This window comes from Balaenoptera acutorostrata, chromosome 8, assembly GCF_949987535.1.
Source record: "Balaenoptera acutorostrata chromosome 8, mBalAcu1.1, whole genome shotgun sequence".
Taxonomy (NCBI): Eukaryota; Metazoa; Chordata; class Mammalia; order Artiodactyla; family Balaenopteridae; genus Balaenoptera; species Balaenoptera acutorostrata.
This window is the reverse complement of record NC_080071.1, coordinates 38,565,543-38,592,524: the sequence shown is the minus strand read 5'-3', so window position 1 is coordinate 38,592,524 and position 26,982 is coordinate 38,565,543. Positions and strand designations below refer to the sequence as shown.

Here is a 26,982-nt window from a genome sequence, read left to right as displayed (position 1 = left end):
AAATTAACCACATTCTTTGTCTTATTATTGTATTATGGCATTAATTTAATAATTTGGCCAATTTTTTTGTTTTTTTCTTTACTATATTTATTATGTTGATATCTGGTAAGACATTTAAATTGTTCTGTTTCTTGGTGGTAAAATAACTGGTAAAGAAATTTCCTACATTTACAAGAGTCTCATTAAGAAGCAGGTTTTGTGCTGAAAAAAAAAATATACACAGTGAGAAAATCTATCAGAGGCTAAATTTCAGGGGAAATATCCAGTATCAGGTTCTATCTTGGATTGACTTTTTGCATAATGCACAAGGCTACACTCGTTATCTGTTCTTATAGCACATAACAATGATGTGATTAGAGTTTCTGGAATGGTAACTAATTATGTTAGCTGCTATTTCACATTATATCCCATATTAGGAAGATTATTTTGGCAAGAGATTCATAGTTTCTCAAAGTTCACATTGTTTTAATTTTGATATATTTATTTGGGGGAAGGTAAATTCTAACACTAAAACATTATAAATGTTTTATGGAGAGCATATGGTATGTTGTCAAAAATGTTTATTTGAAACTTATAGATTGGCCTTGTTCTCATTTATCATAATCACTCGAAAGATAAAAAATAATTAAGAGTTGACATGTTTGCTTTTTGATATTAGTTGCTGCTGAAGTTATCTTGGGAGTAATATTTCATCTTTGAATCAAACTGTAAATAACAGATGAGACAAATGGAGACTGTCTTTTAAGTGATAAGGCATCCTTATTCTATTCTTATAGTGTTTTTCCTATAATACATGTAAAGCAATAACTGGAATGATTAATTACTTTTGATTTAGTGAATGAAGGCATGGCAATTAAGCAGAAAGGCCTCAATATTTAATATTTATTTCTATCCTTCTTCTTATATGTTAATTCCCTAAATGAAAACTGAACCATCTATTGTTGAATTTTCCTCCAGTTTTTTCCTCCTTTTGTTCTGGTATTAGTGGGCCTACACTTTCAATATTAATGCTAATTATGGATTATTATTAGATATAAACAATATCATATGGCATTTAAGAATACTTCTGATTTCTTTTATAGATTTCCTTGTCTGTCCTACTCCATCAATGGTAGCTTGTATTGTCAGTTATAGTTTAATGTAAGTATCTCCCTAGCTAGACTATAAATAATGTTCTTTGAGGAAAGGGATGATCCTTTGACTATTTTATATTCTCAGTGTCTAACTCAACATTTGATTGTTTAAGATTGTTTTAGCAAAGTTACCTTTATAAAGATTCAAGGAATTTTTAAAATATTAAATTTGTGTGTATTCTACTAAGTTTGAGTCTCCAAATGTAGAGAAAATATTTTGAGACTGTTAAAAAGCCAATCAATTAATTTTATCAGCGTATCATTCTTCAGCAAGATACTTTGATTATTGCTGATTTTTCTTCTGAGATAAAATACTCTCTTGATTTTAAGAAGAAGAAAACAGAATATATAAAACATTTATGGCATGATATGGAAACATATTTTTCTGTATCTTCATGGGTCATTATTGTTCACCTAGATATCTTTAAAACATTTTTAATTTACCTTCTAGGTACTTATTTTTCTTTAATACAATTATGAATGTGGGTGGGCTTGTTGCTCAGAGTGGTTTCAATTTTTTAATTGAAAAAAGGAGATAAATAAAAGAATAATAAAATGTGCTTTGATGTAAAAGTTTTTAAAATGGAGAATTAAATGCATCATGTTGGGTTAAATAAATACCAAGTATTAAATAATTTATAGCAGATATCTGACCAAAATATATGGAAGCAGGAGGACAGATCACACAGGAGGATAGAACACTGCTTCTTACTATGGAAACAGGTAAAACTTCATGTAGGATGTGACATTTCAAATGGGTCTAAATGGAACAGAGAAGTTAGAGAGGCAGGACAGGGGAGAAGGGCTTTTCAGGAGGAAGCCAAGAAGAGAGAAGGCATCTGCATGCTTGGAGACTGTGTGGTAGGGAGTAGCAGAAGATGAGAACAGAGATGGAAGATAGAGATACAATGATGAAGGATCTTATATTTGTTTCCCAGGGTTGTTATAACAAATTACCCCAAACTTGGTGGCTTAAAGCAGTAGAAATTATTCTCTGACAGTGCTGAAAGCCGGAACTCCAAAGTCAAGGAGTTGGGGAAGGTTTATTTATTTATTTATTTTTCTGGAGGCTCTGAGGGAGAATCCATCTCTCACCTCTCTCCTAGCTTGTGGTGGCTGCCAGCAATCCTTGATGTTCCTTGGCCTGTAGATGTATCACTCCAATCTCTGCTTCTGTCTTCACATTGCCTTCTCTTCTATGTGTCTCTGTTTTCTGTTCTGTATCTTATAAGGAAAACTGCCACTGGATTTAGGCCTAAGTCCAGGATGCTCTTATCTTGAGATCCTTAACTTAATTACATCTGCAAAGACCCTCTTTCTAAATAAGGTCACATTCACAGGTTCTGGGAGGACATGTCTTTTGGAAGGCTGCCATTCAACCCACTACATGTCTTTGACAAGGACTTATATCTATAAATAGAGTTTATTTTTAAAAAAAGTTTATAAGTAAGGCTGTGCCATTATTACACTTGTTATGTGGAAGACAATACTGTTCAGTAGAGAACTGGACAGTTAATGAAGGCTTGAATTAAGGCAAGTGGGTTTGGAGAAGAGAATCTGGTTTCAAAGAGAAATTTCTAAAGTAAAATATATAGAATTGAATGACCTAAGGTGGGGAGGAGCGAGAGTGATGTTGGAGATGATAAATTTGAGGTGTCTGTGAGATATTTAGGAGCAAATTTCTTGTAGCAATTGTAAATGTGGGTTGGGGATTCAGGGGAGAGCTTGTGTGGTTGACTGTCAAATTGGTGGCTCCCAGTGAACCACAGCTGTAAAGATTCACATCCTTGTCCCTCCTCTGCAGTTAGCTTGGCTATATGATTGGCTTTGGCCAATGGGATATTAAGTATGATGCAACCTTGGTAAGCTCTTGCACATTGGGCTTATCTTCTTGAAACACTCCCCCTTGGAACCCTGATGCCACACTGTAAGGAAGGACAGTCTCTGTCCTTCTGGAGAGAGAAGCCATATGAAGAAGAACTGGAGGATGAGACAGTGAGAAAGCTGGAGGCCTCTGTGGCAAGAAGCCTCCTGGAGGAGAAATGAGTAACCCCAGCACTGAGGTCCTGGATGTGTGTAAGAGGCCTTCTTGGAGGTTCCAGTGCATTCCAGCAGCCAGCTAAATGCAGCCATAGGAGAGATTCCTGCTAATACCAAGTGGCACAGAAGAACCACTGGTCAACCCACACAACTGTGATAAGTAAACAAACAAACAAAAAACACCCCTTAGTTTTAAGCAACTAAATTTTGAGGTGGTTTGTTATGCATGTGTTATGGACTAAATATTTGTGTCCCTGCAAAATTCATATGTTTAGGCCCTCACCTCCAATGTGATGGTACTCGGAAATGGGGCCTTTGGGAGGTAGTTAAGGTTAGGTGAGGTCTTGAGGGTGAGGCCCTGGTTTGAAGAGATTAGTGCCTTAATAAGAAGGGACACCAGAGAGCTTTCTCTCTCTCTCTCTCTGCCATGTGAGGACACAGTGAAAAGGCAGCCATCTGCAAGCCAGGAAGAGAGCTCTCACTAGAACACAGCCATGCTAGCACCTGACCTGACCTCAGACTTTCGGCCTCCAGAACTGTGAGAAATATATTTCTGTTGTTTAAGACACCTAGTCTATGGTATTTCGTTATGGCAGCCCAGTTAAATAAGATAACATCTGTTGGTAGAAAACGGAATCACCTTGGAACATAATATATGGGTTGGGGAGTATAAAAACAGGAGATGCAGTCATGGGAATGGACCTTAAATGAGTTAATTGCAACAATTAAGGAAGGCCACAGGAGATGGAGAAACTAGTGAGATATACTGAGAAATGATGGTTACTCACTGTTTTGAGAGAATGTAATTCAAATCCATTCAAGTAATACAGAATCAGGAAATGGTGCTGTTGAGAAAAAGTTTCACGAACAGAGCACTATCATAAAACTAGTATGAGGATTAAAATAGACATTATATTTGACAGTTGGGAGGCCATTGAATGACACTGGTGAATAAACTCTGAATCTTAGGGCTGCAGATGATCTCAGAGCAGCACTCCCAAATAGAACTTTCTAGGATATACACAGTCCAGTATGGTAGCCATTAGCCACACATGGCTATTGGGCACTTGAAGTGTGAGTAGTTTCCCAAAGAACTGAATTTATAATTTTATTTAATTTTTTTTTTAAAGAAATTCACGTTCTTTTATTTATTTATTTATTTATTTATTTATTTATGACTGTGTTGAGTCTTCGTTTCTGTGCGAGGGCTTTCTCTAGTTGTGGCAAGTGGGGACCACTCTTCATCGCGGTGTGCGGGCCTCTCACCATCGCGGCCTCTCTTGTTGCGGAGCACAGGCTCCAGACGCGCAGGCTCAGTAATTGTGGCTCACGGGCCCAGTTGCTCCGTGGCATGTGGGATCTTCCCAGACCAGGGCTCGAACCCGTGTCCCCTGCATTGGCAGGCATATTCTCAACCACTGCACCACCAGGGAAGCCCTATTTAATTTTAATTAATTAACATTTAAATTTAGTTAGCCACATGTGGCTAGTGGATACCATATGGGATAGCACAGTACTGGGAGCACTAAATCTAAGGAAGCTGAGGTTCTTGTAAGTTAAATATGAGAGCTATATTTTGTTCAAAGATAATTTGGGGAGAAATAGCTAAAAATGGTAATAGTGAGGGGAGGGAAAAAAGACAATTGATATGGAGTGAAAAAGAAAATTTAACATTAAAATATTTTAAACAAAAAGTATGCCATTGTAATTTGTTGTACATGACTATTGCTAAGAGTATAAGAGCTATTGAGGGCAACCTGTTAATTTGATTTGTGATACTAGGAATTAAGTCAGTTATACTTTGTAACACAGCTATACTTGTCCAAGTAGCGTGTAAATGCGTGCTTCAGAATTTATGTGCACAGTTTCTTCTTCTGCAGTTAAAGAAACAGACTTCATTCCCAAATGCCCAGCTGGACAGTGCTAATCTAATTTCTCCCTCCTGGTGTATATTAATCCACACAGTTACTTTATATATTTACCATCCTCTTGTGAGTTACTATGGGTTACAAAATTTCACTGGATTAAGGTGAAATCACTACTGGGATAGGGAGTGACAATTTAAACAGGCACATGTAGAGGCTCTACACAAATAGAATGGGAAAAAAAGGTGCTTACAAAATTTAAAACCAGGTAAGGTACCTGTAATGGTTAATTTTATGCGATAAATTGAGTGGGCCATAGAGTACCCAGATTAAACATTGTTTCTGGGTGTGTCTGTGAGAATATTTCTGGATGAGACTAACATTTGAGTTGGTGGACTCAGCTCTTCCCAATGTGGGTGGGCATCATCCAGTCCATTGAAGGCCTGAATAGAACAAAAGGTGGAGGAAGAAGGAATTCACCCTTTTTCCCCTGCCTAACTGCTTGAGCTGGGACATCTCATCTCATCTTCTCCTGCCCTCGGACTGGGATTTACATCATTTGCTCCTCTTGCTCTCAGGCCTTCAAACTCAGACTGAATTACACTACTGGCTTTCCTGGATTTCCATCTTGCAGACAGCAGGTCATGGGACTTCTCATCCTCCATAATCATGTGAGCCAGTTCCTCCTAATAAATCTGTCTCTGTCTCTATCTCTATCTCTGTCTCTATCTCCATCTCCATCTGCATCTCTCTTTTCTCTCTCTGTATATAATCCTATTGGTTCTGTGTTCTCTGGAGAACCCTGAGTAACACAACACCTCAGGTTTTGGATTTGGTATAGACTATGACCAATTCTGGTAATGAAATTTCTATAAAGGTAAACATCTCTGTGGAAGTTTTCATCTTTTTGGAATGGGAATAACCCATCTTCTGTTTGATCCTATGGACTCCTATTTCCTAAAAGAATACTATGCCAATTTTAATTAATTTTGAAGTGAATGTTTCATTTTGAAAATTGGATCATCGTATCTGATGATGTTTACTGGCCACATAATGGAAGTCTGTTTTAGGAGATGGAGTGATTATGAGACAAGCTTAGGCAACAGAATTTCATTGGCTTCAAGAGGTTGGTATCGAGTTCTGGGATGTACCGGTGGGAAGGAACCAGGAGCAGATCAGAGGTTGTGCTTGGCAGGTGACTTTGGAGGAGTTAGGTGTCTGCTCTGGATCTTAATTTACACATGTGTGAAATGAAAGTGGAGTATTAGATGATCTCTAAGGTTTCATCCAGTACTAAAATTTAATAGGTCTTCTTTGGAATAACAGAAGTTACCTTGCAAGTAACCCAGTGCTTTGCATGTTGCTCAATAAATTTTAATTGACAATGGCAGTGATGGAGTAATGAATACTTGGATCGTTATTCTTGAAAACTAGTTATTCTTGAAAACTACAAATAGGAGGGCCCCTTTATCTTCTCCAATGAGAGGCTACTTGGTCAATATTTACAACTTGGTGGAAAGGGGGAAGTGTAGATAGGGAGGGAGTCTGCAGTGTTTCTTACTTGAGCTGACTATCTTCACAATATTGTATCTTTTCAGGGTGAGTGCCATAGAGGGTTTTGTTGACTGCAAATGTAATTGTAGGGTGTATTATAGTTTTGGTGGAACTAGCAGGGAGCAGAAGAGGGCAGAATTACACAGAAAATTCTCTGGAGTTACAGCATCCGTTATTTCCTAAGGGGACTTCTTCAAGGTTCCATTTTGGGCCAATTATTTTCCATTTGCCCCTGCAGATCTTACACAAATCCCTTGTCTTATCCTACTCTCTGCCCAGGAGGGATGACATATGGATTCCATCAACAAGCTCCTAACCTCTAGCTTCTAGCTAGGTCTGGTCAGGATATGAGGGAGGGAGAAAAATGAAATCAAGGTATTTATTCCCGATATCCCATCCTTTGAGGTCAGCTTGAGCTGTCCATGTCCTTTGACAGGTTGTCACTGCTTCTCTGAAGGCAATAGTCACTACACAAGTCTCTCTTCTTCTGGGTCCTGGTAACTGTTCCCTTCCTGCTCTCATCAGGTCTAGGGGTGGTGACTTCTCTGCTGCTGTGAGTCCCAAGTTCCTTCACTATCCTTGTGGTTTACCTGTGTAATTAGTTCCTTTGTAAATTAACCCTGTTAGAATTACTTTGAGTGTGCTCTGTTTCCTGCTGGAACCATGACTAATAGCTATACCGTTCTACAAATGGGGAATGAAGATGAAATGGCAGCTGGTGCCAGATCGTCACGCATCTTATCATGCAGCCCTGCATCACAGCCCTCTGGAGCATCTTAATTGTGCCCTCTGTCACCTTTCATTTTCTTCCTCAACAGTTGACTCCTTCCGTGGCCCCATGAACCAAGCAGGGAATAAGTCTATAGCCAATTCAGAACCAAGCCACAAATGCTCAATTCCTTCTCCTACCCTTCCCAGTATTCTACTCCAACTCCTCTTGGCACTGTAGACTGTGAGATTCTCAATCAAAGGCAGAGGTTTTTGTCTTGGTCTTCTTTTGTTCCTAGAGCCTGGAACATAATACATCTGAAACACCTGCTTATGTAATGAATACATGGAAGATGGAATTAAGGAAATGTCTATTTATTAAGCCCTGTTTCCAGGCAGCCCAGGGGTGGTCTGTTTCTCTCCCTTCCTTGAAGATGCTCATTGCTTTTCTTGCCTCCTTGCACAGCAGTGCTGCTCTATTCTGACCAGTCGTGTGCTGGTAAATGGCTTTTGTTGTTTTTCTATAACAGCTTTAATGAGATGTAATTCACATGCCATACTATTCACCCATTTAATATGTACAATTCAGTGTTTTTAGTATATTCACAGAATTGTGCAACCATCACCACATTCAATTTTAGAACATTTAATTACCCCCCCAAGGCCTTATACCCATTAGTGGTTACCCCTCCCCCACCAAACTTTCGTACATCTCCTCTTGCTCCCATCTCCTGGCAACCACTAATCTATGGATTTGCCTATGCTGGACATTTCATATAAATGAAGTTGTACAGTATGTGGTCCTTTGTGAGTGGCTTCTTTCACTTTGCACACTGATTTCAAGCTTCATTCAAGTTGTAGCATGTATTAGTACTTCATTCATTTTTGTTACATCTAAATTTATTCCACTATATGGATACACCACATTTTATTTATCCATTCATCAACTGGTGGGCAGTAGAATTGTTTCCTCTGAATTCTGGTAGGTGTTTGACAACTAGCAATCTGGGGAAAGAAAGTCCTTCTTCATAGCATTTGTTGATTTCCTTGGTGTAAATACCCCCGTCATGGCTGATTGCAAGCTACATGATGTCACTGAACAGGGGGTTGGAAAGAGATGCTAAAACAGGCTCTTGTGAGCCCCTATAAGCCAGCTCCAGCATACCACTCTGACCATCTTTACTGATGGGTCACCCAAGTTACCAGAGATGTGGCCACACACTATTACTTTAGGATAATAATAATGATAATAATAAAAGTAATACAACAGGGAACATTCATTGAGCACTTTATGTGTACCAGGCACTGTGCTAAGCTCTTTTTTCTCATTTAATTCTTGATCACAACTCATCTCCTTAGCAGCCTGCAGCTCCGAACTACCAATATTCTATGCTTGATTCAATGTCTCCTAGCTGGTCTCCCTACTGTTTCTTAAGTACTCCAAACACATTATATCTCACAACTTCAGCACACTTCCTCTAACTGTTACACTCTTTTCCACAGATATTAACATAGCTCATTCCCTCATTTCTACCAGATCGCCGCTCAGGTATTCCCTCCTCAGAAAGGCCTTTCTACCGCCTCATCACTTTATTTAATACTTTGCCAAGTTTTGTTTTTCTTCATAGCACTTATCACTGACATTCTCTTATTCTGTATACAGTTGACCCTTGAACAAAGTAGAAGTTAGGGGCGCCAACCCTTGCGAAGTTGAAAATCCGCCTATAACTTATAGTTGGCTCTCTGTATCAGTGGTTCTGCATTCATGGATTCAACCAACCCCGGATCGTGTAGTACTGTAGCATTTGCTGCTGAAAAATATCCGTGTATTAGTGGACCTGCAGTTCAAACCCCTGTTCTTCAAGGGTCAACTGTATTTATTTGTTTACTGGCTGTCTCCCCACCACACTGTAAGCTCCGTGAAGGCAGAGTCTTTTGTTCACAGTTGCATTGCCAAGACCATGCCCTTAATCACACTACTAAGCTGGGGAATTTGGAATTTTCAAACAAGTGCCTCTCTTCTCCCTCTCTGCTCCTCCTGCTGCTGTCAAAGGAATGTTTAGAGAACATTATACCCCAGTCCCTGCATCTCTGTTACTGGCCCAAATCCTGGTAGAGCTAGGACTCAACTGACACAGGTGGGAGACAATGCAGTGATGTGGCTGAGAGTGTACCTCCCTCTGGAGCCAGTCTCAGGACCCACATCCCAGCTCTGGCGCCACCTCGCTGTGTGCGCTGGGTGAGTTACTCAACTCCTCAGAGGTTCCTATCTTTAAAACAGGATAATAAGAGTCCCTACCTCATACATCTGTTGTGAGGATTAAATTAACCTGTTAATTTAAAGTGATCAACACATAGCAAGTGTTCAATACACCTTGTTGAGTACATCGTCTGGAGTAAGCTTTACTTACTGCGTAAGTCACTTGTGTGTCCTGCCACATGGAAGCCCCGTAAAACTCGCTACCTGCCTCCTCTGCAGCTTTTCTATTACCCTCGTCACTGGCATTCTTTTTTTTTTTTTTTTAAGTGCAGTTTATTTATTTATTTTAATTAATTAATTTGTTTATTTTTGGCTGCACTGGGTCTTTGTTGCTGCACGTGGGCTTTCTCTAGTTGCGGTGAGCGGGGGCTACTCTTCGTTGTGGTGTGCGGGCTTCTCATTGCGGTGTCTTTTGTTGCGGAGCACAGGCTCTAGGCACGCGGGCTTCAGTAGTTGCAGCATGCAGGCTCAGTAGTTGTGGCTCACGGGCTCTAGAGTGCAGCCTCAGTAGTTGTGGCGCATGGGCTTAGTTGCTCCGCGGCATGTGGGATCTTCCCTGACCGAACCTGTGTCCCCTGCATTGGCAGGTGGATTCTTAACCACTGCACCACCAGGGAAATCCCGTCACTGGCGTTCTGTAAGAGCACTTCTAGATTGTCCTGCTGGCCCAGGGAACTGGATGGTTCTCCATCTGCTTTTGTTTCTCACAAAAGAGGAGACCCTTGGGCTTCAAGAAAGTGTGATCAGCCTGCTTCTCTTTCCTGGCAAATCACCTAAGCTTAGCCACTAAGTTGGAAAAGGCCTAAGGGAAACCTGGTTATTCTTAGCCTAACTAGCTGAGACTAGCCAGATCTGGAGCATCCCTAGGGCTGGGGAAAGAAAAGCTCCCACAGAGGAGAATCTTTACCCACAACCCTAAGATATTGAAAGTAAAGGAAGCCAGACTGAGTGAAGAAAGAAAGAGATGGCAAGTCATTCATGAAAAGAAGAGTAACCACCCCGTATGCAGGACTGGCTTGGAAGGAAGCCCTGAGGCCCTCAAGTCCACTTTACTATGTGCTCCTGCTAGGCAGGGTCCCTAATCCAAGGACCTGTGTTTTACACCCTCCTTCCGTGTACCACCCTCCTGTCCCCAACCCCAGGACCATGAATTTGGTTAAAGTCATGAATTGCTCAGATGGGGAACTTCATTTAGTAATTTCCATAAATCTAGTTCTGTTACTATTTACGGAACGCCCACAAGGAGCTGGGCAGTATTAGTGGGCAGTCGCAGGAATCCTAGGAGCCAAGAATCCACAGTCACATCCCAGAAATATAATCCCCCTGTCTCTCAGCATCCTTATTTCCTCGGAGTCAGCTTCTGGGTCTGATCCATGCACAACACAAACACTTCCTAGTACCTGGGCTCCTGCGGGGCCTCTGTGAAAAGCTGGAGGATTAAGGGGCGGGGAATAGGGAGGGATGGGGAGGGAAGGAAGGAAGGAGGGGGAAGGAACAAAGTGCGTCTCCCCCCTCTAATCGTGTTCCGATCAGGAGTCGGCCGTGTTCCCAGGCGCCGATTCCGGCCGGCAGTCCAGAGACTCTTCCAGGAACCGCCTGGCATCCTGGCCGCGGACTTCGGCTGGTCTGGCGCTCGCGTCTCCCTCCTCCCACCTCTCTCCTCTCTCCGGGATCCGTGCCTCACTCAGGGGCGTGTCCTGCCCTACCTCCCTTTCACAGTGGTCCACTCATCCTGTTACAGCGACGGTGGTGGCGGCGGCGGCGGCGGCAGCCAGAGCAAGAGCAGCGGTAGCTCGGGGTTTTCAGAACGAGCGGCAGCAGCTCTGTGGGGGCACCTGTGCGGCGCAGAAGTAGCAGGACCGGGGGTGGGGTTCGTGCCAGCCGCTGAGCCCGAACGGAGGGGCGCTTCCCAGCCCCTTAGGATTCCACTGCTCCGCAGAATCTCGGCCCGGAGCTGGGAATACTGGTGGGGTGTCATGTGCAGGGCCGGCTAGACGGCTGGGGCAGGGAAACATTTGGTCCAAGTGTAGAGAGGCAGAGAAAGCTGTGTCTGGGACCATGACAGCCTCCCGCCTGGACTTTGGGGAGGTGGAAAGTTTCTTGGACAGGCACCCAGAGTTGTTTGAAGATTACTTGATGCGGAAGGGGAAGCAGGAGATGGTGGAGAAGTGGCTGCAGAGACACAGTCAGAGTCAGGGGGCTTTAGGCCCAAGGCCCACACTGGCTGGCACAAGCGGCGTGGCTCACGGCAGTGGCAGAGGTAGCAGCAGCGTTGGTGATGGCACTGGACCAAATGGCTCTGCTAGCAGCCAGCACACTCCGGGTGGTGGGGACTCAGGTGGGGTTCCCCTGAGTCCCAGCTGGGCCAGTGGCAGCCGCAGCGATGGGAGCCTGCAGCGGAGAGCTTCTCAGAAAGAGCTAAGGAAGAGTTTTGCCCGCTCCAAGGCCATCCACGTGAACAGGACCTACGATGAACAAGTGACCTCCCGGGCCCAGGAGCCCCTGAGCAGTGTGCGGCGGAGGGCACTTCTCAGGAAGGCCAGCTCCCTGCCCCCCACCACTGCCCACATTCTCAGTGCCCTGCTGGAATCGCGGGTGAACGTGCCTCAGTACCCCCCTACCGCCATGGACTACAAGTGCCACCTCAAAAAGCATAATGAGCGTCAGTTCTTCCTGGAACTGGTCAAGGATATCTCCAATGACCTTGACCTTACCAGTCTGAGCTACAAGATCCTCATCTTCGTCTGCCTCATGGTGGACGCTGACCGCTGCTCTCTCTTCCTGGTGGAAGGGGCAGCTGCTGGCAAGAAGAGCTTGGTCTCCAAATTCTTTGACGTGCATGCAGGAACCCCACTGCTGCCCTGCAGCTGCACAGAAAACTCAAACGAGGTGCAGGTCCCCTGGGGCAAAGGCATCATTGGCTATGTCGGGGAGCATGGAGAGACGGTCAACATTCCTGATGCCTACCAGGTAGGACTTTGCACTGTCCCCTTCCAGAGCCCCATTGGTCTGGGAACCAAGCCTTCTGTTACCCTTTGGCATCCAGGAACACATTAATGTAGACTCTTCACAATATGAATTTTAATTTTTAAAGAATTATTTATTTATTTATTTATTTATTTATTTATTTATTTTTGGCTGTGTTGGGTCTTCGTTTCTGTGCGAGGGCTTTCTCTAGTTGTGGCGAGCGGGGGCCACTCCTCATCACGGTGCACAATATGAATTTTGCTATTTAAATTCCTTCTGAGTTTAGACTAGTTAGAATGTTACTACACTATCTTTGATCTAATGGTCTTTTCCTAACACACAGTAGCTTGTGGAAAATTCATATATCACAGGGGCTACGTTTTGTACCCAATAATACCTCGTGTTTCTCTGTCAAGATACCTTGTCTTTAAGAATGTCACTCTATGGTTTTAGAATGCATTTGTTAGGTGCTAGAAAAAGATGTCTACTCCAGAATTCCAGTGTTAGTCTGAAGAAAATGGGCATGTTGGTGTCTCTGATGTCATTTTGGGACCGTAATGCATTTCATTCTCATTCAAGACTGGGGAGAGATCATGAGTTCCAAGGTAAGGAAGACGAGGAAAAGAGGAGGAAAGTCAGGGGAAGAATGGGCCTCTGACCCATTTATGCCTTTTTAGCATCTATTTTAACTGTTTCTGTTGTTGAGCTGAGAGAGGCTGGACAAATTGAGGGGTTATTTAGGCTTGAATCCAGCATTATCTGCAGTCAGCTTATGACAGGACTGAGCAAGTAGGTTTTTAGTTTGTGAAACAAAAAATGGATAATTTTCTAGCAATTCCAAAGGCAATGAGCAGGGTGAACATGCTAGTTTCAGGGGGAGAAGGAAACCCAACATGCTGTCGTCTGCTATTTCTAAGCCTTTTATTTTCACAGTGATTTGAACTTGCTATTAGATCCCGGATCTGAAAGCCAGTCTGTTCTAATTTCTTCAGTATCTATTCACTGAACATAATGAAACTGGATGCCACTTTCTATGGGACTTCTTTGGTGTTCATAATAATGGAAAGTTCTTATCCTTGGTCGTGAAAGTTTTGTAGTCATTTGATGAGCTCTTCTTCCAGTTGTCTATTAAAGCTGCATGTTTCTCTAGAGTTTGTTGCTGTTGCTCAGAACAGCAGAAGTGGTGGGAAGGACACTAAAGGTAAAATTTTCTCAATTTCATCTGAAAGTTGACAATATTATGTAGAAAATTGACGAGCTTGTACTGAAACCAAGTTTCATGTTTTTGTGAGATGTCTATCAATATAACACTTTAATGTTAAGGAATGCCTATCAAAATACCATTTTTATTTACTTTTTTATTGATTAGATGCATTATTCATTATATCCTTCTTAAAGACTTTGATAGGTTTAGGACAAGCAAGCAGTGAGTGATCTTTAATAAGTGTCTATTTCTCTATAACCCTAGAAAGCCATGGGAATAAATAAAAGCATTTAATAATTGATATGTTGAAGATTCTGTAAAAAGTTGAACAATCACAAAATCTTCTCTTTCTCATTATTTCCACATCCTTATTGTGTGCTTGGGCTAAAAAAAATCCCTTCCTAGTAGAATGATGCTTGTTATAGCCCAGAATTGCAGTCTTTTCTCTTTATTGCCCTTACTTTTCTTATTCTTCCCCAACTGATTTTCTCCATTTCTATAGCTTTTGTTTCTTATTCCCCTCTGTCAGCTCCTAACTTTTATTTAATACTGTTCATATGCTGTCTTTTCTTCAAGAGCATAATTCTCAGCTTCCTCAGCAGTTAACTTGTCTTCCTGCTGCCTAGAATTGAGGCTAGAGGTGTTACCACAGGCATAGAAAATCAGGTTTTCAGCGGCTGATGTTTCTTCAGGGCCCTACTCTACTCTGAAGACAGACGGTAAAGCAAAGTTGCCTTTTAATATTTGGGAGCTGACTTTGGGAATGGAGAGTTCTTCTTTTATCCCCCCAGGGTAGTAATGATGGCTGTAAAGACTAGGTTGTTGGGAGGACTGGCAAAAGGCAGGGAGGGGAAGTGTGTTATAGAGTTTAAGATTTTGGTTCACTCTTTGTCTTCCTTTTGATCTGCTTAGAAAGTTTCTCTTTTCTTTCTCCATTATCTTCTACCATATATGTCTGTATTTTTAACCTGGTGTGTTTTTCTTCATTTTTACTTCACTACTTTTCTTCAATAAAATTACCTTTTTTTCTTTATTATGGTACACCAGTCACCATTACTGTGACCTTGGGAGAATTTCTTGATCACTGAGTCTCAATTTACTCATATGCAAAATTGGAATAATAACACCTCTGTGGTAGATTATTGTTTTGAAAATAAAATGAGATATTGCATTAAAGCCCCCAAAACAGTACCTGGCACACTTCAATTATTCAGGAAATGGTAACAGTTTATGATGACCATGATGATATCTAGTTTACTAGTATTCTTTTTCTTTCTCTTTATCTCATTTTCCATTTTTTTTCTCCTTATCTGGGGCTGAGATATGAACTCAGCACATCCTGACCAGCCTTATCTTTCCCTAAGCAATACTCCACCCTTAAATTAAATATTTTAGAACCAACTTTACATTCAAGGAATATGGAAATAGCTACTCTTCCACCTTCTGCTTAAGATTCCTCTAAATGTGATTGATAATACTTGACCATATCCTATCCTATCAAAAGTTCTACATTTTGTTCCTTTTAGAACTCATGCAATATAAAACTTTTTATAGAGTTGTATTAATGTTGCATCCTTCCCAAGTTCTAGTGTTTTCCCTTCTCCTCTCCATTTCCGGCTGTTATAGATTTCTCTTAATGAAAACTGACGACCTTCCAAATGCATGTTCTTTTATCACAATATTGTTGTAATTCTGATAGTATACGTAAACATCTTGACGTTTCCATGTAAAAATATAACCATCCTCCCTGATTCTTTATTAACTACTATATTTTTAAGGTGTTTCTTGCTCAGGATCAACTAGTGTGCTTTTTTTTCTTCAGGAGATGGACTTTGAAGAACTTATCACATGGAGTTTAAAAATTTAATTATTTGATAAATAAGATTGATGATCCTCTTAGAGATTCAGAATATGGGTGAGAGAAAGGCATTGAAAACACTTACAAAATTATAATAAACATGGCATCCCGAAGTCAAGAGTAGACTAATGAACTACTAAAGTCGAATAAAAGTTTTGACAGCAAAAAAACTCCTGTTTATTTCATTATTTTTCATTACTTTTCTCAATTAGTCCTAAAACACAGACTTGAAATTGGGAGACAAATAAAGAATTGGAAGTGAAAAAAAATTTATTCTACGTATCCAGTATCATAGTGACTGCAATCTACCTTTTTTCCCTGTTATAAGTTATTAAACAACCCACTTTAATATAGTAATGAAAAAATAGCCCTCAAGAGGTTGAAAATAAGAGCACTCAAGTAACAGGTGTTCTCTTTGAGGTTATTCTAAGCATTCAGAATATAGAACTTTAAACATTAATAAAAAGTGTGAGATGATATTTTTGTTAGTGTTGATAAATGATGATACAGGTGTTTGATGGGCTTTTGGTTTGAAAAGCAGCCAGGATGTTTTGTTAGGTGAGCTGAGAGGAGGAAAGGGGATGACGCAGAAGGGTTACAGGTGTGCCAGGCTTTCAGAAAACCTGATCTATTTGCACAACAGATTCATTTATTCATCGTTTCCAACAAACATACACTATACACTGAGTGCCCATTATACCTAAGCCCCGGGTAGGGGCCCTGTGGGTGTACAAAAGTAAGAGGACATGCTTCTTGCCTTCTAGGTACTTCCAAGTTCTTCCAAGTACAAGGTTTTGTACTGTTCACAAACAACTGATGTCAAGCTGTACTATTGATAAATTGATAAATAAATGACACAAACTAAATGGCATTAGTCACAGAGGAAAATGGAGTCACATTGTGACTTGGATCATTATAGAAGACTTCATGGAGGAGGTGTCAGTCAAGCTGGAAAGAGGGTTAGTTTTCACTGTTGGAGATAGCTGTGGAGTAGGGGAAGGCATCCAGGTACAGCAAAATGGCTTCAGCAGAAACACTATAATGAGCAACCCAAAATATGTATAGGGGATAGTGAGTGGTTTAATTTGGCCAGAGTATTGCATATGCTATAGAATGGGTATGCAAAAATAGGATGGGGGCAAAAGAAGAAAGAACCTTGAGTGCCTGACTAAAGAATTCGAGCTTCACTAACAGTAAGCCACAGGGAGCCCTTGAGAACCTTTTAGCATGGTCAGAGTGGGCTTTTGGGTAACCTGGTGGCAGTGGCTAAATGGATTGAACAAGGGGAGGCTCAAAGCTGTGAAAATAATTAGGAATCTATTATGATGGACTGGTGGAGCCAGATGAACTACTGCACTAAAGCATGAACAGTAGGAATAGACAGCAGAGGACAGATGGGGGTGTCCTGCAGGTGTGAATTTGGGCAAGGAGGGAGGGAAGTCAGTGATGACTCAGAGATTCTACACCTGAGAAATATGGAGAAGGGTAAAGCCATCGTTAAAAATAGGAAGAAAAGCTGGATGAATAGAGATTCTAAGTAGAGCCAGCTACATAATTTGTGGAGCTCAGTGAAAAATGATTAAGCAGGAGCCTGGCTGGAGGTGGAGAAGTCAGTATTCCCTTCCCAAGGGTCTGCTGCTCCAACCCACAGCAGATGTGTGACCCCCAAATGATTTCAACCTCCATGCTGAGAAATTCTCGGTGCCTGGATTGGGTGTGAGTGAGAGGCCCTTGCTGAGTTGCCTGCTGAATGTGCCATAGTGCTGCCAGCTCTGGGTGGGGATGACCACAGCCTTGCTCCTCTTCATGACGGCATGGGGCAGGCACCTGACCCTGCCCCCACTCCCACCCAGGCCCCAGCCAGGAGCAGAGGGCAATGGCAGATCAGCTGGGCCTCACTCTCAACAGTTTTGACCCGATTGTGGCTCCTGGTCTCAGGGCAGGCCTGACAAGGGGGTAGGCTGGGCGGGGCCCAGGGTACCAGGCAGCAGGAATCCGTGGCCAAGAACCAGTCCTGGGCAGGCAGTGAGAGGGGAGACTGAGTGTGAGCCAAGGCTCCAAGCTCTGGGCTCATACACTATTGTTCTGTTGGACTTCGTTTGCAAAGCACAAGTTCAAAGATAAAATTATTGAGAATTTCACACAGCACAGCATTAAACCTCAAGCTGGGAGCCCCTGTGCAACTGCACTGGTTACATGCCCAAGAAGCCGGCCCTGATTCTGAGTCATAGTGAGTCTTAGGTGGAAAAGTTCAATTTTATTCCAGTCTAGTGTCTACTGCTTTCGCATGGCCTCAGCTCCATTCTAATTAAATTCCGTGCCATTTTCAATGGCTGGATAGTGCTTTTCTATTTCTGTGTTTTTCATCCTTTCTGCCAGGACTCCTCTTTCTCCATCTTTGTTCATTCAGATCTTGCTCTGCCTTCTCATGATATAAGAAAGGAGAGCTGATTGCTTCTCCTTGAAGAGAAGAGATGAAAAACCAAACAAAAAATTATACTGGAAGTTATATTTAAGAATGCATTGCACTGGGACTTCCCTGGTGGTGCAGTGGTTAAGAATCCACCTGCCAATGCAGGGGACACGGCTTTGATCCCTGGTCCGGGAGGATCCCATATGCCGCGGAGCAACTAGACCCGTGAGCCACAACTGCTGGGCCTGTGCTCTGGAGGCCGCGAGCCATAACTACTGAGCCCGCGCGCCTGGAGCCCATGCTCCGCAACAATGAGAAGCCTGCACACTGCAACGAAGACCCAATGCAGCCAAAGTAAATAAATAAATAAATAAATTTATATAAAAAAAAGAATGCATTGTACTATACTGCTATTATATATAAAATAATAATATATGATATTTAATAACTTATTTTCACTGAACTTCATTTTTCATTTTATTTTAGAATAATTTCCATTGAAATAAATATATTTAAAAGTGTTTGGTCTCAGAAGGGATTAATTTCGTGTATCTAGAACATTCAGTGGTGAATATGCTTATTCCCTGATAAGCCAGCGATGACCGGCATGGGTCTATAGTCCTGTGATTGAATTGCTGAGATTTGCTTAAAAGGCAGATGTTGCTTCCACTCCAACACTAGAATTACAAAGGAGTTTCATGAAATCTCATTTCAACTTTGCACATAGTGTTTTAAAAATTCCCTCAAGCCCACAACCATGTTCACTAGCCCAGAACCTGAATCGATTTTGTGTTTGAAGCAGGAAACATTTTGCTGTTTCAGCCCCTCTTCCTGACAGACACATGATCATAAGAAACAGTGACAAATTGCATTTGCTGCTTTGAACATGAGGATAGATTACAGAAAAGTACAGTTCCTACAGCATCATGGGGAGGTAATTTAAGGTTAACTTAATTTTTTCCCAGCCCATAATCTAAATGTTTACTAATCTGACCAATTTATTTTGGTTCCTGAGGTTTGGGTCACCCATTTATTTACAAGGCTGGCTTAATTTGGAAGTTAGTGTTTCATGTTTCGTATAGTGTTGAAGAGTCATATGAAGCTTTCCTCTGAAATAGCTTTGAGTTGTTTTATGGAAAGTCAACAAGATCCTTGAGGTCCACTACTTGCTACTTTAGTCACTTATTTTAAGGGTAGTTTGCATTTAACCACATTCTTTTGGAAAGTGGAATTTGAATCACAGCAACAGTTTAGTCATAAAAGAGTGGGTTGGATTTCTAATATTTTAGGAGAAAGTTTGGCTTCCAATCATTCACAGGCATTCAGGCTAAATTTATTTGTTTATTTATCTATTTTTAGGATTAAAATAGTAAAGATGTTTTCCTGGCATAAAAAAGTGTGTATTTTCTATAATTCCAAGAGTTTCTTATTAATTGGTTGTTTCAGCGGCTGAACAGTGGTTTCACATATTAATGATAAATTCTGTTTCCTTTCCTAAAACATAGCTTTAGCTGTTGCAAATTTAGTTCAAAAGATCTTTTTCACCTGAGTGAAAAAAATGAGGAACCTTTGAGATACCTCTTTAGAGTATCAAGTTTTAAAAAATGTAAACATGATAGAAGGGAAATGGAAGCTCCCCTGTTGATTAACAATAACTCTATTTATGGAGCACTAACTACAAGCCTGGCATAAGCTCTTCAGCAAGCATTGCCTCTTTTCATCCTCTCAGCAGTCCCCATAGGTAGCTTATTGCCACCCCCATTTTACAGAAGGAGAAACTAAGGCTTGGGAGGTTAAGTAATTTGCTCAAAGTCACTCAGCTGGTAAGTGAGGGAGCTGGGATTCAAGCTGAGGTCTTCGGATTGCAGAACCTTCATGCTCGGCCGCTCTTGTTGTGACCTCTGCTGACCATTAACTGTTGTGTGTACATTCAGGTCTGTCCCTGTGCTTTCTCCTTTTCTCTGCCAGTTTAAATCCTCTCATCCCTTAAAGCCCATCTTCATGAAACTCTTGGTGATCCTCGCCACATCCCACCTAAACTGGATATAATCTCTCCCTCTTTTGAACTTCTGTAATGCTTTAAATATGCTCCTTTATGTTTTCTTAATATTATAAGTATTTGGGTATATAAATGACTACTTGACTGTGAACTCAAGGTCATGACTTCTCATTTTTCACTGCAGTATAGGGCTTAATGCAAGGTTTTCTATTCAATTGAGTAATTACCACTGATACCTCCTTATGTGGTCAGTTCAGCCACCTCTAAGCAGAAATTTCAGCCTATTCAGCCAATATAGCTAATGTTATTCAGCTAATATAGACAGTTAAACCAGGAAATTCATTTCATGAACACATCTTTTAATTATTTGGACCTTATTTTATAAATTTTTTTAAATAGAACTTATAAAGCCCAGATAACTGGTGAATTATCTGAACTGCTTTTCTGCATTAACTGATCTTTTTTAAAAATTTTATTTATTTTATTTATTCATTTTCGGCTGCATTGGGTCTTTGTTGCTGCGCGCTGGCTTTCTCTAGTTGTGGCGAGCGGGGGCTACTATGTTGTGGTGCACAGGCTTCTCATTGTGGTGGCTTCTCTTGTTGCAGAGCACGGGCTCTAGGTGTGTGGGCTCAGTAGTTGTGGTGCATGGGCTTAGTTGCTCCGCGGCATGTGGGATCTTCCCGGACCAGGGCTCAAACCCTCATCCCCTGCATTGGCAGGCGGATTCTCAGCCACTGCGCCACCAGGGAAGCCCTGCATTAATTGATCTTTATGTTAATTGCTGGACCCTCATCCCCTCATCCCTTCCATTGTTTTTTTGTTTTTTTCTTTTACTTCATTTCATGTGGAGATCATGTTATAGAGAAAGTAGGCTGTCACTGACCAAGTGGTAACAACTAGCAACAGCCCACTGCCAGCTTCTTCTAGGCAAAAGCATTGGATGAAGCATGACTGTTCTGGCTAACTGAAATTTCTAGTTTTCTCATGACTACTTCATTCATACAGTATAACTTATTGAAGGTAAAACACCCCTTCCAGCATTAGGCCTTGAAGATGTTAGGAGTTTTTCTTTGAAAATATTTCCAGATATGGGAGATTATATTGACCAACCTTATACTTATTTATTATGGGCTTATGAAGCCCTATTATTATATCGACCAACCTTTCAGGAACATTGAATTTTCAGGTTTATTGATTACATATCTTATGTTTCATATACTCTCAAAAGGTCTCATAAAAATTTTAACTTCTGAGATGGTGGCCTTTACATCCTACTCTTTCCAAGATGTAGTTATTAGATATGCATTGAACATGTCCAAGTGAGAGCTATCTCTTTCCCTTCTGTTCCTTACAGTTACCACCAATAAATTTGGCTGTTTGCTACACCTCCTCCTCAGCCCACCTTCAGGAAGAAATATTAAGGTATTTAAGGGTAAACAGTATAGCTACTCTTGCTATGTAGAAATTAACTGCCACTCCTAGATCTGAAGAGGAGAGTGCGACTGCCAGAGCCTCTCTCTCAGAGGCTCTGAGAGGGAGTTACAGCTGTGGGAGAGCCAGAGCTGTGGCCCTGGGAGAGAGGAGCTCAGACACTGGCAAACCAGGACCTGGACGAGAGAGAGCTGAGGAAACATTACCCTCCTCACACCCTGTATCTTCTGCCAGTGCCACTCATTGGTTGAACCCAGCCTTGCTTGAGGCCAAGAGGGCAAAGGGAGCCCTGGTGCAGTAGGTCATAGGAGTCAGCCTTCTGGCACAGAACAGGGCAGTGAAAGGTGGCAAGTGCATCTGGAGAGACAAATGGGGACTATCCAGAGTCACCAGGGATATTAGTTTACTCACCAGGGATGTAAGTGTAGGAAGCCCAAGTCAGGTAGTAATATCCTTCACTGAACACTACATTTCATCAGTCTATAGAGCATAGTGATTGAAATCTATCGAAAACAAGTTCAGAAATGCTGTAGTGGTATTTGACTGTCTTATTCTCTCCAAGTGGTTCTGTTTATTCCTGGCATCCTATTTCCCAGAAGAAACCCTATAGGAGGTAACCTGGGCCAAAGACACTTACAGGGAAGAAATGACATTGGTCTAGTTTATGGAACCTCTTCCCTGCAATGCCTGATTAAGCCCATTTGTTTGAGATTAAAATCTTAGATCACTAATCGCTTTGTTAAACTGTAAACGACATCAGAGTGTAAGAGAACATGTTCTAGACTTGGAGACAGGAATCTTGGACTCTATTCTCAATTCTGCCTTCTCAGCTGTAACATAAGGATGATATGTTCAGACACGTCTAGCCCATATGGTATTTTGTAAGGATCTAATCATTTGATTCTAATGAGATAATTGGAAAGCATATTTAAAAGGGTAAAGTAAGAAATGTAAGGCCACTCTCTCACTTCGTCCCAGCTTACCCATCTCCCTCCCCGTGTCCTCAAGTCCGTTCTCTATGTCTGCATCTTTATTCCTGTCCTGCCCCTAGGTTTATCAGAACCTTTTTTTTTTTTTTAGATTCCATATATATATATTAGCATACAGTATTTGTTTTTCTCTTTCTGACTTACTTCACTTGGTATGACAGACTCTAGGTCCATCCACTTCACTACAAATAACTCAATTTCGTTTCTTTTTATGGCTGAGTAATATTCCATTGTATATATGTGCCACATCTTTATGCATTCATCTGTCAATGGACACTTACGTTGCTTCCATGTCCTGGCTACTATAATAGTGCTGCAATGAACACTGTGATACATGACTCTTTTTGAATTATGCTTTTCTCAGGGTATATGCCCAGTAGTGGGATTGCTGGGTCATATGGTAGTTCTATTTTTAGAACTAATACTGTTCTCCATAGTGGCTGTATCAATTTACGTTCCCACCAACAGTGCAAGAGGGTTCCCTTTTCTCCACACCCTATCCAGCATTTATATTTTGTAGATTTTTTGATGATGGCCATTCTGACTGCTGTGAGGTGATACCTCATTGTAGTTTTGATTTGCATTTCTCTAATGATTAGTGATGTTGAGCATCCTTTCATGTGTTTGTTGGCAATCTGTATATCTTCTTTGGAGAAATGTCTATTTAGGTCTTCTGCCCATTTTTAGATTGGATTGTTTGTTTTTTTTGATATTGAGCTGCATGAGCTGCTTGTAAATTTTGGAAGTTAATCCTTTGTCAGTTGCTTCATTTGCAAATATTTTCTCCCATTCTGAGGGTTGTCTTTTCATCTTGTTTATGGTTTCCTTTGCTGTGCAAAAGCTTTTAAGTTTCATTAGGTCCCATTTGTTTATTTTTGTTTTTATTTCCATTTCTCTAGGAGGTGGGTCAAAAAGGATCTTGCTGTGATTTAAGTCATAGAGTGTTCTGCCTATGTTTTCCTCTAAGAGTTTCATAGTGTCTGGTCTTACATTTAGGTCTTTAATCCATTTTGAGTTTATTTTTGTGTATGGTGTTAGGGAGTGTTCTAATTTCATTCTTTTACCTGAAGCTGTCCAGTTTTGCCAGCACCACTTATTGAAGAGGCTGTCTTTTCTCCATTGTATATTCTTGCCTCCTTTATCAAACATAAGGTGACCATATGTGTGTGGGTTTATCTCTGGGCTTTCTATCCTGTTCCATTGATCTATATTTCTGTTTTTGTGCCAGTACCATACTGTCTTATTACTCTATCTTTGTAGTATAGTCTGAAGTCAGGGAGCCTGATTCCTCCAGCTCCATTTTTCATTCTCAAGATTGCTTTGGCTATTCGGAGTCTTTGTGTTTCCATACAAATTGCGAAATTTTTTGTTCTAGTTCTGTGAAAAATGGCATTGGTAGTTTGATAGGGATTACATTGAATCCGTAGATTGCTTTGGGTAGTATAGTCATTTTCACAATGTTGATTCTTCCAATCCAAGAACGTGGTATATCTCTCCATCTGTTTGTACCATCTTTAATTTCTTTCATCAGTGTCTTATAGTTTTCTGCATACAGGTCTTTTGTCTCCTTAGGTAGGTTTATTCCTAGGTATTTTATTCTTTTGTTGCAATGGTAATCGGGAGTGATTCCTTAATTTCTCTTTCAGATTTTTCATCATTAATGTATAGGAATGCAAGAGATTTCTGTGCATTAATTTTATATCCTGCTACTTTGCCACATTCATTGATTAGCTCTAGTAGTTTTCTGGTAGCATCTTTAGGATTCTCTATGTATAGTATCATGTCATCTGCAAACAATGACAGTTTTATTACTTCTTCTTTTCTGATTTGGATTCCTTTAATTTCTTTTTCTTCTCTGACTGCTGTGGCTAAAACTTCCAAAACTATGTTGAATAATAGCAGTGAGAGTGGGCAACCATGTCTTGTTCCTGGTCTTAGAGGAAATGGTTTCAGTTTTTCACCATTGAGAACTACGTTGGCTGTGGGTTTGTCATATAGGGCCTTTATTATGTTGAGGTAGGTTGCCTCTATGCCTACTTTCTGGAGAGTTTTTATCATAAATGGGTGTTGAATTTTGTCAAAAGCTTTTTCTGCCTCTATTGAGATTATCATATGATTTTTCTCCTTCAGTTTGTTAATATGGTGTATCACATTGATTGATTTGCATATATTGAAGAATCTTTGCATTCCTGGGATAAGCCCCACTTGATCATGGTGTATGATCCTTTTAATGCGCTGTTGGAGTTTGTTTGCTAGTATTTTGTTGAGGATTTTTGCATCTATGTTCATCAGTGATATTGGCCAGTAGTTTTCTTTTTTTGTGACATCTTTGTCTGGTTTTGGTATCAGAGTGATGTTGGCCTCATGGAATGAGTTTGGGAATGTTCCTCCCTCTGCTATATTTTGGAAGAGTTTGAGAAGGATAGGTGTTAGCTCTTCTCTAAATGGAAACAACCAATTTTATTCTTTAGAGATTGCCTCAAAATAATCAGGATCAAGCATTCATGTCTGTATCAGTAGGAATGTAACAATATTAATTTCTTCTTGTAGCAACCTTGTGAGGTTGTATAATTTAATGCAGAATTATATGGAAATAATTTAATGCAAAATGATATGAAAGATATGAAAATATAAAATGAAATAGATGTGCTTTCTCTCTAGCAAGTGAAGCCAAAATTTACTTCCAAGTCACCTCCTCTCTTTACTCGTGGCTGTTGATCTGAGCTTTCTCCTTGATTGCTACCTGAGCACCTACCACAGTATCTGGCATATAGGGCATATTGTAGGTTCTTTGTAAATTATATCTGAATTAAGAGAAGAGCCCTTATTACAGCCTTTATTTCATCTCAAGAGTGACATACACTGATGGGACCATTATGTCAGTTCAGTTGTCTCAACAGTGGCACTACTGACATTTTAGACTGGATAATTCTTTGTTGGGGGAAAGGGGGGCTGATCTGTGCATAGAAGGATGTTTAACAGCATCCTTGGCCTCTACTCACTAGATGTCTGCCCAGTCCTGACAATTAATAATGTCTCCAGACACTGTCAATTGTCTTCTGCGGGCAATTCCTCCCCTTTTTAGAAACCGCTGATGTAGAATGATTTGGCAATAATCATGTACTGCCTTAGGAATATTTACAGCTTTTGATGTAGCAATTCCAGATCGCTCTAAGGAAATTTTTATGGGTATGTGCAAAGATTTGTCTATATGAATACGCACCACAGTCTTATTTATAATAGTGTAAACATATCAACCCAAACATCCAACTAGAGGGTTGGATAAATAGACTGTGATACATATAAAATGGAATATTTAATCAGAGGAAATTGCTCACAAACTATTAAGTGAACAAAGCATATTTAGAAAACAATAGCATCCCAGTTTTCTTAACAATAACAACAAAAGCATGAGGTAAGGGGTTGAGTTTACAATCAGACAGACTGGATTCAATTCCCAGTTCTACTACCTAAAAGTTATGTCATATTTCAGTTCTCCAGTTGTTAGTTTCTGCAGTCCTAAAGTGGGAATATTGATTCCTATCTTAAAAGGTTGTTCTCAGAATTAAATAAAATTATATATGAAAAGTTTAACATTCTGTTTGTTACCTTTTGAGGACTCAGTGAAAAGTAATTGCAATAGCGCCTGCGGAAAGGCTGTAAGATGATACGCCAAAACATTAATAGAGGTGATCTCAGAGTGGTGGGCTTATTTTTCTCTTCTCTTTTGTGTTTTCTATTTATTTTTCCAAAATTTCCACATATGTATTAATTAATAGAATAACTGTAGTTGCTTTTTTTTTTTTTTTTAATAGCTACTTTATTTATTTATTTATTTATTTTTGGCTGTGTTGGGTCTTCGGTTCGTGCGAGGGCTTTCTCTAGTTGCGGCAAGTGGGGGCCACTCTTCATCGCGGTGCGGGGACCGCTCTTCATCGCGGTGCGCGGGCCTTTCACTATCGCGGCCCCTCCCGTTGCGGGGCACAGGCTCCAGACGCGCAGGCTCAGTAGTTGTGGCTCACGGGCCCAGGTGCTCCGTGGCATGTGGGATCTTCCCAGACCAGGGCTCGAACCCGTGTCCCCTGCATTAGCAGGCAGATTCTCAACCACTGCGCCACCAGGGAAGCCCCTGTAGTTGCTTTAATAGATAACACTTCCTAAGCTCGGTGGCACACAGTGGTAACACAACAGAAGCTTATTTCTCACTCTTCCTAAGCTCAGCAAAGTCTTCCTGATTGATGGGTAGCTCTCCTCCAAGAAGGGATTCTTTCCTTCCTAGGTCTTCACACCTTCAACATGGGGCTTCCAAGGTTGCCCTCAGCATCAACATCTTGTCAGCAGATGAGGGGAGAAAGAAATGGACAAATGAAGCAGGAGGACTTTGTGGGTCACGTCTGGAAATGGCACATATCATTTTCTGCTCCCATTTCATTGATTTTCTAGACTCTAGAACTCAGGCAGGTAGCCATACCTAAATGCAGGAAGGCTGGAAAATATAGTATAGCCTTGTCCCAAAGTGGCTCCCAGCCTCAGATCCCATCTAACTCATGCATGCAGC

The 26,982-nt window shown here is 41.0% G+C and overlaps 1 protein-coding gene across 1 annotated transcript in view; it reads left to right on the top strand.

The window, feature by feature from the left end:
• Window positions 1-11,618: 11,618 nt before the first annotated feature.
• PDE11A (phosphodiesterase 11A) overlaps window positions 11,619-26,982 on the top strand; it is a 447,087-nt gene continuing 431,723 nt past the window's right edge. The window contains exon 1 of the mRNA XM_007190409.2: window positions 11,619-12,530. Coding sequence (XP_007190471.1) covers window positions 11,619-12,530 — 912 coding nt within the window. The remainder of the gene's footprint in view (window positions 12,531-26,982) is intronic.